This window comes from Hydra vulgaris, chromosome 02, assembly GCF_038396675.1.
Source record: "Hydra vulgaris chromosome 02, alternate assembly HydraT2T_AEP".
NCBI lineage: Eukaryota > Metazoa > Cnidaria > Hydrozoa > Anthoathecata > Hydridae > Hydra > Hydra vulgaris.
The window spans coordinates 32,708,381-32,722,511 of NC_088921.1; the positions used below are offsets into that span (position 1 = coordinate 32,708,381).

A 14,131-nucleotide genomic window follows, 5' to 3' on the forward strand; every position below is an offset into this window, starting at 1 on the left:
AGTATTAAATAAAATGATTTAGCCTCCCCAATCACAAGATCTCTCTCCTATTGGATTTTTATGGGAGGAGTTAAAAGTAGTACCAAAAACTAATGCCAAATAATGCATAAGATGTGGACAAAACTTATTAGTTAGTAGCATAAAATTGACTTTGACAAAATGGATAAGTCGTTAAGCAGAATGCCAAGAATATGTATGGCAGTTATTGTTGCTAAGGGTGATTAAAAGGCAAGTAAATTATAAATTAATCTAATCGGACTTATAATAATTTTTTTGTAAACCTAATAAAAAGGAAGATAACATATAATTCAGGTAGACTTTGCTTACAGTTTTTTTCCCAATAGTAAAACTATGATCTTATTTCGAAAAGTACAGCCATTCAAATAATTATCGACGGTAGTGTATATATATATAAAACATTATAATATTATTATGGAGAAAACGTTCTCTATACAAAAAATCCTAAAAATTTAATGAAAGTTACTGAGACTTATGCTATAACACTTTGTATACTTACTTTTATAAAAAAAATAATAAATCTAAGTTAACATATTTAATAAAGGAAAATAGAAACATTAAAATGTTTAAATGGGGAGGAGCTATTAATAAAAAGGAAGTTTAAACAAAATATATTTATCATCGGAAGCATAAATTGTTAACAAAAAAGAACCGAGTATATATCTTATTAACAAAACTTACTTAAAAAGTAAAGCTATATAAATATTTAATGAAGTATATATCTTTTCAACAAGATTTACTTAAAATTATAAATACTAGCAGAAAGCAACCCATAATACGGGTTACGGTTGGTCTGTTTCTTAATTTATAGTGGCTGTTTTCCACAATTTAAAGTTGCAAAACCTTAACTAATACCCTTTTTGAAAAACGTCTTCAAATTAAAAAATTAAACTATCTGTAAAATTAAAATAAATTAACTTACCAATTATTTAACGTTATTTGAGTAATTTACAACTGACATAGGTCATATCAGTGTATGGCAGAACCATTTTCCTAGACATTACTAAGTTCAACACAATACGTTTTTAGTTACTGACACAAAATAATAACACTTCATCATGCTTTAAATTGACGAAAAAGTAAAGCTAAATTCTTATATTTTTTATAACATGAACTTTAATTAATAAGATTAATATTATTAAATTATACATGAGTTATTAATTTTTTGGTATCCCCTTTATACATGTTTCTTTAAAAAAGGAAATTGTCTTTAAAACTAAATAAATTTATTAAAAATAACTAAGCAATTGAGTACAAATACGTTTCAAACTAAGAAAAAAGTTAATTTACAATCAAACATGTGTATAACAAATTGTAAAAAATATGGAAACTTTGATCTTTTATATTGCATTAATGTGTCATATGACAAACCTAAAATAATAATTGTAACAGATAAGTAGACATAGAAGAAAAAAAACAAAAAAACAAACAAACTGGAAAACAATATACCTGCTTTTCAGTAGCCTGCTGTCATACTGAAACTGCTGTCATGGTGAAGCTTGTCTGTGTTGTTTTATGACGTTATTTCACATTATATAGCTTAACAAAATGTCTTGGCTTTTAGTAAATTTTAAAAGCAGTGAGTTCAATAAATTAAACTACCAATTAATTATTTTTAACACTAGAATGTAGCATCGTATTATGGTGATTGGGTAATGAATCAATTTAACTATATTTAAGTTTAATTGGTAAAAAACAAATAAAATTTTAATTAAAAAAGACAAAAACAAACCAAATATACAACAATATATTAAAAAAAAAATTTCAAATTAAAAAAAAAAAAATCACAGAAGAAAAAGCAGCAACAAAAAAGTTATAAATATATTCACTGATAGAAGACATTTTCAACCTTTTGGTTGCTGTTTTTTCTTCAGTGTCTTCCAACACCCCAGTATGGATGAGCCCTCCATTTAAAGGATGGCTCATCCATACCGCCATTACTTTGCCATTTATTGAAGGACCTCTCCGAGAGAGGCCCTGGGTGTTGGGAGCGATATCTTTGATATTGCTCAAATGTTAACAACTCTAAAATTACAAATAGAAGGATATAATAAAAATTAAAAATGTTTACAATTTTTTTTAATCAAAATATAAAGCATAACCTCACCATTTTCACAGGACAAAGAGGATGCAAAAAATAGTTAAAAAAAAAGGAAATTAAAAAGGGTTAAACTTATGAAAATTTAATTTTTGTAAAAATATAAAAATGCGAACAGTTTAAAAGTATCATATTTATATTAAATAATTCTTTCACCTATTGCACATATTGCTCCATAAAAAATATATAAAATTTAAAACACAGCTCTACCAGTTATGCTTCTACCAGACACTAAAGACAAAAAATATACCTCAGAATAATTGATAGAATAATATTTACATATAAATAAATATATAATTATAATTTTTTTTACCTATTCCCCTCATTTCTTCCATGAAGTTGTCTAAAGTAAGAAAAAAGATAACTGAAGCTAAAACTAACAAAAACTAAACTAAAATTAACTATAAACTAAACCAAAACTATAAACTAAAATAAACTTTAAATCTTAATATCTGAACCTCAGAAGACAAAGGTTGGTTATCCAGTTTTTTGTAAAAATGAGTTACGTATGAGACCTTTTAAGTTTTTCAGTATCTACATAGGTATAAAGACTGTTGTCCTACGACAATGTGAAACAAAGTTTGGTCAATATAAAGGGTCTGGCGTCCCCACAATGTTCAAAGGAAAAATGTCTGTAGTCCAGAAATGACTTTTCATATTTTTTATTTAACTTTTTTATTTTTGTCAAAATTATATTTTATGTGCCTCAAGACAAATTAAGTAAAATTATATTTCATGTGCCTCAAGACAAATTAAATAAAATTATATTTCATGTGCCTCAAGACAAATTAAATAAAACACGAAAAAAATAACATAAATTTAACCATCAAGAATAAGCCAATAAAGACTAATTATTTTACTATTGACTCTCTCCTGGACAATTTCTAAAATGTGACAACAGACCTTTGACTTTTGAGGTACAGATACAAATGCTTCATTTATTTAACTATACTAATCATATAATTTATACTTAGTTTTTTGTCCAACTCTCCTAAAAGAAACAATAAAATAAAGCTTAAGTACTTGAAGTTTTAAAATTCCAGTTACAGTACAAATAAACAAATTTCTATTAACAAAAATCTAATAGCAAAAACACTGACTTATTTCAGTCTTTAATTCTGTGTCTAAACAATAAAAGCACTTAAATGTATAGACGTTAAAATATCTACCTAACTTTTTAAAAATAAATTCACTTAACTAATGTAACTAATACCTTTATTAGCTCTCTCTTGATCAACTAAAGAAAATAAATCTTAATTAAACTAACTTGATGTAAAATAATAAAAAGCTGTCTTACTGAGAATTTTAAATTTCTTTTCTTTATTATTGACCATATAATTTTAAGTAGGAACTAAGTTCTTGGGTTTATTGTATATAATTATAAAAGCCTAATGTTTTTTATTTTTATTTTTTTGTTATTCACCTCCTCAAGGCCGATAAAGCCACTACAGATGAGGAGGCTACTTAATAGTGGTTATAACCCTCTCTCAACTCTATAACTCCGAAACACAAACCTTGACGAACAAGGCCGCTGCGCGGAGAAACAAGTTTTACTTTGAAGTCAATAACAACATTTTAAAAAAACATTTTAGTTACTTTATAAAAAAATAAAAATCCTTTTAAACTTACTGCCTCTCTCTCTTAATTGTTGTCAACTAAACAGAAAAACAAACAAACAACTGATAGTAAATTTTCTATCTGCATAGTTCCCTTTAAATAAATCTTTTAAATCTTGTGGAAATGATGAAGGCAAAACTACCTTTCCATTATGGCAACATAAAAAATGTGTTTCATCAGGAAATTTTTAGCACCACAATGCTGACAAATATAATTCCTTTCTCCTAAATAATTATAATCTGGAATAGTATTACTTCTTGCTATACAATGCATTCTTTTGTATCTAGCAGCAATTCTCGCATTTTGTTGATTATTAATTTCATCTCGCCTAAGCTTATCTCTTTCTGTGACGATTATTTTCAACTCGCCTAACCAAGCTCTCTTCATTTGGGCTCAAATTATTTGCTGCTTGCCGAGCCGCATTTCTAGCATTTTGTCAATTATTAATTTCATCTTGCCTAAGTCTATCTCTTTCATTTCTGCAACGATTATTTTCAACTCACCTAACCAAACTCTCCTCGTTTGGGTTCAAATTATTTGCTGCTTGCCGAGCAGCATTTTGTCCATTATTAATTTCATCTCACCTAAGCTCTAATCTCTAATCTCTTTTATTTGTGCCACAAACAACTTGCCTATTACCATTTCTATTTTCTAAACTAATATCTGCTTCTAGCCTAATATCATCCATTTAAACTTCACTTTTAATTGAAAGTAGTAACAAATAATCTTAAATGAATCCTGAAGGTTGCGATCTTTCCTATATAATTTTTTTTCTACTCTAAATAGCACACACAAATAATTTTTATATATAAGACTTTTATATATAAGACAGACTGTCATTTAAAATAAATTATACAATAATCTTATGACTTTAAAATATATATATATATATATATATATATATATATATATATATATATATATATATATATATATATATATATATATATATATCAGCTAGGAGATGTTTGAAAAAAAATTAGCTTAGCAAATAATAAAAAAAAAATTATTAAAAACATGCAATTCTAATAATAAACATACTGCTAACAAAGAAAAATTAAAAAAAACAACGTTGTAAATCCTTTGTTGCAAACTTAAAAATTATTTCTTCAAAAAAAATTATTAGTAAACGTTTTTTTCAAAAATTCACAAAACTTTACAATATTTCGTTCTTCTATACCACATTAATACATCATCTGATAAATCTAAAATAAAAAATTTAATGAATAAGTAAATAAATAAGAAAAACATTACATACAAAAAATGAAAATCAATGCACCTTATAGAGAAAAGCTGTTGTGATTTACCAGAATAGTAGTTGTAAAATATTATTATTTCATGTTAGCTTTTACAAAATAATTTATGCTGGAACATGATTCCAAATTATTTATAGCAAAATCATGTAGTAAACAGCGCTAAAGACAAAAAATCAAATTGAGATAAAACAAGTTGTATATATGGCAAAATAATTTGTTTTGGCTTTTAGTGAATGATTAAAATCAGTGATTTTTAATAAAATTACCTATTTACTATTTTTAACAATAGACACCAACATGAAGATAAGCCTAATGTCTATCAACTCAAAAGATAACAAAAAAACATCACAGCAACGACACACAACAATAGCACACACCATAAGTTAATATAATATGTATATAACATAACTTAAGTAAGATAACATTCATATATAACAGAACATAAGTAACAACATTAAGCAAAATGTAATAATATTACATTAATACTACTGTGATTAAAAAGTAAGGTGAATTTTTTTATAAAATGAAAAATCTTTATTTATTCTTCCAAATCTGTATCGTCCCCTTCAAAATAATCCCCCCCCCCCCGGCCCCAATGCACTTTTGCCAACGTTTTTTCTAGTCTTCGAAGCATGCCGAAAAGTCCTCGGTAGGGATAGTCTTCAATGCGCGTGCCGATTCACGTTGGATCTCTTCAATGGACTCAAAATGATTTCCCCGGAGTGGTCTCTTGAGCTTTGGGAACAGCCAGAAGTCACACGGTGCTAAGTCGGGCGAATACGGTGGTTGTGGAGCAACATGGGTAGAGTTTTTGGCGAAAAACTCACGAAGAACCAGTGCTGTGTGCGAAAGCGCATTATCGTGCTGCAAAATCCAAGAGTTATTGGCCCATAATTCCGGTCTCTTTTTGCGAATAGCTTCACGCAAACGTCGCATAACGCTTAAATAATATTCCTTGTTGACAGTTTGGCCAGTTGGAAGGAATTCGTAGTGCACGACACCACAATAATCAAAGAAAACAGTCAACATGACCTTGATTTTTGAGCGACTTTGACGTGGTTGCTTCGGTCTCGGCTCGCTTTTTTCACGGCATTCACTTGATTGGTCGGTTGTTTCAGGGTCGTATGCGTAGACCCAAGTCTCATCGCCAGTAATAGTTTGTTTGTAGACATCTTGATAGTCAGAAAGCTTTGCTTCACACGTTTTAACGCGACACTCTTTTTCAAAGAAATTGAGAAATTTCGGCACCAAACGTGATTTGAGTCTTCTGAGGCCCAAATGATCCTTCAAAATCGCTTGCACCGACCCAAATGATATTCCAACCATGTCAACAATGTCTCGAATGGTTAACCGATGATTTGCAAGCACCAATTCTTTGATTTTGTTGATGTGGCGATCATCAATCGAAGTCGATGGCCATCCGGAGCGTTCCAAGTCATCAACACGTTCTCGGCCTTCTTTGAAGTCTTTGTACCACTTGTAAACATTTTTTTGAGACATAGTCTCTTCACCGAAGGCCTTTTGCAACATTCGATACGTTTCAGCAGCAGAAATATCATTCCGCAAACAAAATTTAATAGCACTTCTTTGCTCAACAAAATTAGACATCGTGAAAATCGCCAAATGCACTTTTGGTACTTCAGAAACAAGCGTAAACAAAAAAAAATAGTTATGAGTTTGACATGTAATTTGGCGCAAATGTTAATGACATTCCTACCAACTTAAAAATAAAAAAGATTGGACGATTCGAATAAGGCCGGAAGTTTAAATTAAAAATTCACCTTACTTTTTGATCACAGTAGTATGTATTTTTTGACACTAAACACTATCGTGTAACCCTCTGTTATAAGTACATCACTTGGCTGGCAAAGTTGACAAATCTTACTCTACACGTTTACCAAATCACAGCACTTTGAAAACATGGAAACAACATAATATAAACATATGTACCAACTTTAAACACAATAAATGTGTTTAAATATGTATATAAGGTTAAATATATACTTTATATACATATTTAAACAAATTTTTAAAAATAATTATATAACACATATCAACACATACACAAACAATAAAAAAACACTTTACATTATTATAAAAACACATTGATAAAACAACTATAAAGCACTTATTACCATATACACATAAATATCAAAAAAGCATAAATGCAAACAATAAATGTGTGCAAACAAAAATTTTAAAAAAGACGCGAGAAAATTTAAAAAGATTCAAAGTAAACAAAATATATATTTACAAACAATACTTTTTACCTTCTTTTTTTTTTTCATAAGAACTGTAATCTTCATAACAAAATTTAACCTTTACATACTATAACATGTGACATGCCATGTCAGTGTTGGAACAAAATTTTAATTTAATTTTTCTAAATTTTCTAAGAAAGAACAAAAATAGTTAATAGTATCACAGAAATTTCAAAGTAGTAATAACTATTTTATGGAAATAGCATTTTGAGAACGTGCTCTTTCAAAGCCTAGTAACTAATGAAACAACGTTAAACATTGAACGTTTCTGTAGCATTTATATTTAGATTAAAAATATTAAAGAACTATATATCTTTTCAACACTTCTTTTAAACACATTCTTTCAACAATATTTTTTCAACACATTCTATGATTACGCTAACTTCAAACAGATTTAGTTTATGTGTTTCATCATGACAGTACACCACTTGACTGGCAAGGACAACATTCTTACTCTCAACAAAGCCAAGTCACATTATAGTAAATTACACCACTTGGCTAGCAAGGTCAACACTCTTGCTGTAAACTAAGCCAAGTCACAACAATTTGAAACTATGTAAACAACATAATAACCACTTACAAACTATAAAACACATAACATTATAACACATCACAAACATACTATGTCAAATAGAAACACTTCATATATAAAAGATATCAACACACTTACAAAATATAAACCAATATAACCTTTACACATATAAACATAATTAATAACACATAAAAATAATTAAATATATAAATTAAAAAATATATATATAAATTAGAAACATTTACAAATACAACTTTATTTTTGTAATATTTGTTCAATGTAATGAATTGTAATAAATGTTTATCAACTTTAAAAAACAAATGATCAAAATGACCTGGTTTTTAATATTATAAATGCAAACAAATTTTCTGTAATTTCTTTAAAATAAGGTATTAAATGATCTTGTTCTTGAACATGCAACATAGCATTGACCATGTGAGATGCAATGGTTTTGGAGATAAACACCAACTTTATCAAGAGTTTGAACTTTATCAAAAGTTTGGCCTTTGAAAAGAGACTTTTGATAAAGTTTTAAATCATCATCTTCTTAGTCTTAGTCATCTTAAAAGTAAAAATTACAGATTACTTTAAATACAATTTAAATACAATTTAAATACAATTAAATATACTTTAAATACAATTGACAAAGGACTTGAATTGTGCTATTAAAATGCACAAATTAAATAAATTACCTGACTTTAAAAGTTACTATACTAATTTAAAAAATAACATAAGATTTATCTATAACTACAGAAGTCATCAAGTTATCTCATATAAAAGTTTTAGATCTTATTACCGATTAAGCAGATATTACCATATTATAAAGATTTAGGAATACCTTATATAAGTTATTCTATCGTGTTTAATTTTGGTAGATTTGGAGATGGTTACATCATCGTTATCAGAGTAAAAGGCTCTCCATCAAACATGCTACCTGTCAAAAAGTTTATGGAAGAAAATTTTTTCAATTGTGTAATGAAGGTAAGTTATTGATTGATTATTGTTGTTATATTATATAAGTTATTAGTTAATTATTATGGATAGTGTAGTAGTGGTGTGGTGGTAGAGCGTTCACCTCATAAGCAAGGTTTTCTGAGTTCAATCCCAACTACGTCCCTGGTAGTATCACACTCAAGTTTGTCAAAAATCACATGCACATGGCATCAGTGAAGACAGGTTTTGTATTTTCAGTAAAAATGATCTTATCGAAATGATTCTGGATGTAACAGATGCTGCTGATAGGCATGAAAAACCCAATTTAATAACAGCAGATATTTTGTGTGCAGGACTCAATCCACTGACTACATGGTAAACAAAAAAAAATCAACTCTAAACATGTGCAAGGTTTTATATTTTCAGACACTATCTTCGAGTACTATCTTCGAGTGATTTTAAATGTTCATGAATGTCTTTTCTAAATCAGATTCCAAGTAGCTGCCAGGCATCGTATCTTGATTTTTTTTAAAAAAGCAATTCATAGCTATTTTTTATGTGACACTTTTTATGTTGTCCCTATTTACCATACAAAAACAATTTTTTTTTTTGTGCTGCGAAAACTATTTCTTATAGCTATTCGTGAAGTTTTGTGTTTTTAAATGTGTTTTATTTTTCAAATTCACATCGTTTCTGTTTTATTTGTAAATGTGAATCTGCTTCGACTCCATTTTGTAAAATAACAAATGAAGGGATAATCAATGTTTTCATTAAAACAAACATATTTATACCTATTGATAGTCGGTATTGTAAGTTTCATTTGACAGACAGTAAGTGGCTTAAAGATGAATATTTAGATGTTTTAATTTTTAAAAACTCTGTAAACTTAAATAAAACAATGATACAAGATTTATTTTCAGTCTAGAGATTCAAAAATTTTCAGTCTAGAGATTCAAAAACAACATCTATATTTGCAAAATTTAGCAATATAAATAATGTAACAACAGAGTTTTGTTTCCAAAATACAGGTTTTACCAAAAATGAATTTCTATATTTGGTAAGTGAATTAAAAACAATTAAAAACTCTTTTCAACGTTCGAAAGAACAAGCAGTTTATCTCTTTTGCAGTTTATCTCTTTTGGTTAAAGACTGGTCTTGATCAAAATACAATTGCTTGTTATTTTGCTTTGTCATGTCGGTCAAAAGTTCAGAAATATTGCCATCAAATAAGAGCCTCACTTAGTGTTAATTTTGTTGGAAAGAATTTAGGAGCAAAATCACGATTGGCTATTATATAACACACATATGATCAAAGATTTGTTTGACTTAAAAGACAAACAGCTAACCGATGGTACTTATTTGTTCTGTGAAAAAGTTCTAGTTATACTTTACAACGAAAACTGTACAGCGGGAAAAAAGCAGACATTTAGTTAAGCCTTTTTGTAGTATGCACTGCAAATGGTTTTATTATTGATGTTTGTAGACCTTTTGCTGCAACTATTAATGACGCAACTATATGAAGTGGGTATTTTAAAAACCAAAAGCGATATAAGAGAACTAGTTTAGCCCAATGATTTATTTATTTTTGATAAAGGTTTTAGATAGAGGTTTTAAAGATATCATTGATGAATTGAAAACTACATATAAAGTGTTTAACAAGTTGGCATTTGTTCTAAGTCAGTTAACTAGTTTACAAGCCATACAAAATGCTTTCTTACAAAATGCAGATGGGTTGTTGAGGCTGTTAATGGCACATTTAAACAATCTTTTAAGTCTTTGGAAAAAATAAGGAATACAATGCTTCCTCGTATAATGACTGATGTTAGAATAGCTGCTTCTTTGATTAATTGTTTTCATGTAAAATATATATCCGATAAAAAAGACGGTAAAGATATTGCAGTTCTGATGAAAAATAAACTTGATTTAAAAAATTGGAATCATATTTTGAATACAATAAATAAAAGTAAAAAGCAATTTGAACCAATCGATGCATTAGATTTGAACCAATCGATGCGTTAGATTTGAACCAATCGATGCGTTAGATTTGAACGATTTCCCAAAGTTTTCTATAGATGATATGCATAAATACATCGCATTTGGTAGCGATCAAATAAATCAAAGCTACAGTTATTTAGCAGAACAATTAAATAAAAATGGAAAATATATTATTTTGATTGATAAAAATATTAAACAAATTCAAAATTATAAATTGATTTCCGCTGAAATTTAGTCAAGGCATTCCAACGCTACTAAGTATAGGTTATTTATTAAATACTTACCAAATATCAATAGTCCAGAATCAGTATTGTCTTGGGCTTGTGGGTGTTTTTCTGGTTTAAGAGCATGTGGTTGTTGTAGTCACATTGCTAGCATCGTATTTTATTTGTGTTGTGGAAAGTATTTGGAAAAACTTTTAAATCCAGGCTGAAGGCTTATGCTTTTTTTACTAAATAAAAACGAATCAGAATGCTAATGTGAAAATAAAATATTGAACGGAATGAAACTATAAGTCGAGATATGTTAATTAGTTAATCAGTTTTAAGCAACAGAAAACAAAATCTAATGAAGAATTTAATATAATTGATTCTGAATTGAGTATTTCACTATTGAATAAAAAATCCGCAAAAACAATTAATGAAATGAACTTTAGATAGTTTTCAAAGCATTTACCAAAATGGGGTGGTTGTATTTTTTTAAATAAAAATGATTTTAAAATGGATACAGATTATTTTTCGCTGTGTCAATTATACCGAAGTATTATCATTCAAAACACTTGCACAATTGATTTTTTGTTGGCTATTTGGTCCTCATTTTTATTGTCACAAAATATCATACTACAAGAGAAATAAATAAAATATAAAAATATATAATCACATAATCGATATACTTTCTCTCATTGAAATTTGTGAATGGGATAGAGTTAAAACTATATGGATTCTTCTTGTTATGAGATTAAAACTAAATGATTACTTAACTTTCAGTACTCTTGATACAGAACGCAATGCGTTTTTCTGTTTTTTAATAGATTTTCAGACAATTCAATTTAATTGTTTAAGTTATAACAAAACTCTTTGTCCAAATATCAATGAGTATATCTTGATTAAAAACGCAGATAAAGTAACATATTTGAATATTAAGTTAAATGAATTGTGTAAAATCTGCTTTAATGATTCTACTGCAAAGTTTTTATTTCATCCATTTTGTTTAGAGGTATTTAAAGAAGATGAAGATGAACTGAATATAAATGATACCACATCATTTATAATTGATAAACGTTTCAATTTTAAATGTTGCACAATATTTAATAATGATACAAGACACTATAGATCAATATTTTTATTAGATAGTGAATTTTATTTGGTAGATGATTTAAGCAATTTTATCATCAAAAAATTACCAAAAATTTATAATATAAAAACTATTTTTTATTATTTGGTTTAAATAGATAAATTACAACAATTTATCTTGTTTTTAAATTTTTAAAGTCATTTCAATAAACTAACGTAAAAAAAAAAAATCGTTTATACTAATTTTTTAACAATATATCAGATTTACCTGATAATTATGACGCCAAGCTGATCGGGCTTAGATTTTTTGACAGGTAATACGTAAGACAATTACTATACGTTGGTGTAAAAATCTAAACACGATCGGCTTGGCGTGAAAATGGGCCAAAAAACATTAAAGTAGGACAGACTCCTTTATTGCTTGTTAAATTTTAATAGGAAACTCATCATAATGTTGCACAATACCAAGTTCCTTCAACAAGTAATGTCTCTCTTTCCAATATATTCAAAAATCTGGAAGATGTATGCGAGCAACTTCTTATAGAAGATTATTCAGTCAGTCAAACATCGCTAGACAATGTAAAGTTTTTTATATATTTATATTTAATGTATAATATTTATATATTCCGTTTTTTTATTTGATTCCGCCTCCTTTTTTTTTTAAATAAGACTATATAAATGTTTTTAGGTTTTTGTCAGCTTCGCTAAGTATCAAAAAGATGCAGTTACTCAAGTAAATGGATCACCTTTAAAAGCGCCTAAATCTGCTTTAAAAACAATAAAATCTAACTGGCGTAAAGCAAAAGTTGCACTCGGAAGAAGTCGCTCCGCAAAATTTGAAAGATTTGTTCAGTTGCCGATGGAAGAAGAACTTGGAAATATTGGAGAAAATGAAGATGAAATAATATTATCCACAGCTGATGATGTAGCACTTCTTTCAAATTCTGTAAGTAAAATTTTCTTACGTAATTAAGTTAATTTTTTTTTTCTACATTTAATTTCTTTCTTAATGAACCTGTAGCTTTAATAAAAAGATTTTAACTAATTTAAATTAATTTTTCATTAGGGCCGTCTATCATTTGAGGTGGCATGATTTTTCTAAGGACCGTCAATCTTTAATATGACATGATTTTTGTAGATAAAGACGTGTAACGTCAACGATATGGATTTAGAATTCAATCGTCATATCTGTTATTTAATTTTTGAGAAAAAAAAAATTTTCTAATTTAGTTTTATAAAGTTCTAATATGTAAATTTTTTCTGGATTTTAATGTTTCTTAATTTTTTATGTAAAAAAGAAGAGGGGGGCATTGTTTTCATAAAATAACTTGATGTATGTATGCAGTTTGATATAACAAGTCATAGAATTATAAATCGTATATTTAACTTGTGTAATTTATGAAAATTATTTAAAGAAAAACCAAAAGAATTTTATGTCAATTTGTTATTATTGTCTTATTATTATATTTTGCTTCTTATATATACATTGTTGTATATACTCCAAAACTAAGAAAACTCTAAAAGAAAATACTTTTATAGAAAATAAAATAATTATAAATCAATTTTAACTTCAAAACCTTTATTGGGTATAATAATGTGAAATATATTCTTGTTTTGTTCTCATTTGTATAACTCTGTTTTAAATGTTTTTTAATTTATTATTTGAATAGAAAGCTGTATAAAAATTGTAACATTTCAAAATAAAGAGAACATTTATCTTAATACCGACAAAAAATACTGCCCCAGAAGTTCTTTTTAAAACTCTAGCGTGATGTTTTACCCGTAATTACCCGTTTTTAATAAATGTATGTTGGTATATATTATGTGTACCAGACTTGCTTTTTCATTGCGAGACTTATTTGAATTTGGCTGTTTCTTCTTCATTTTTCAGTATTATTGGCTACTATCTTTTGACTCACAAAGACTCCAATGGTTACATGCTTGACTTGTGTGTATACTTACGCATCATCTCATCTATTTGTCGAGGAACCAGGTTTGAATCTCTTGACCATTCATTTATGTGGTTCTGCTTGGACTTTCTCAATCATCTTCCTTTTCATTCTTTATCATTCTCCTTCTTTTGAAGACTGCACTCTTTTAGATTTGATTTGTGATCAAATTGACCGAGC

The 14,131-nt window shown here is 27.8% G+C and overlaps 1 protein-coding gene across 2 annotated transcripts in view; it reads left to right on the forward strand.

Moving 5' to 3' along the window:
- LOC100207220 (phospholipid-transporting ATPase ABCA1) overlaps positions 1-13,436 on the forward strand; it is a 77,453-nt gene extending 64,017 nt beyond the window's left edge. For both annotated transcript variants that reach the window (XM_065790634.1, XM_065790635.1), the window contains 4 exons: positions 8,658-8,763; positions 12,441-12,581; positions 12,691-12,948; positions 13,069-13,436. In XM_065790634.1, coding sequence (XP_065646706.1) covers positions 8,658-8,763; positions 12,441-12,581; positions 12,691-12,948; positions 13,069-13,095 — 532 coding nt within the window. In that variant the 3' untranslated portion in view covers positions 13,096-13,436. The remainder of the gene's footprint in view (positions 1-8,657; positions 8,764-12,440; positions 12,582-12,690; positions 12,949-13,068) is intronic.
- Positions 13,437-14,131: the final 695 nt, after the last annotated feature.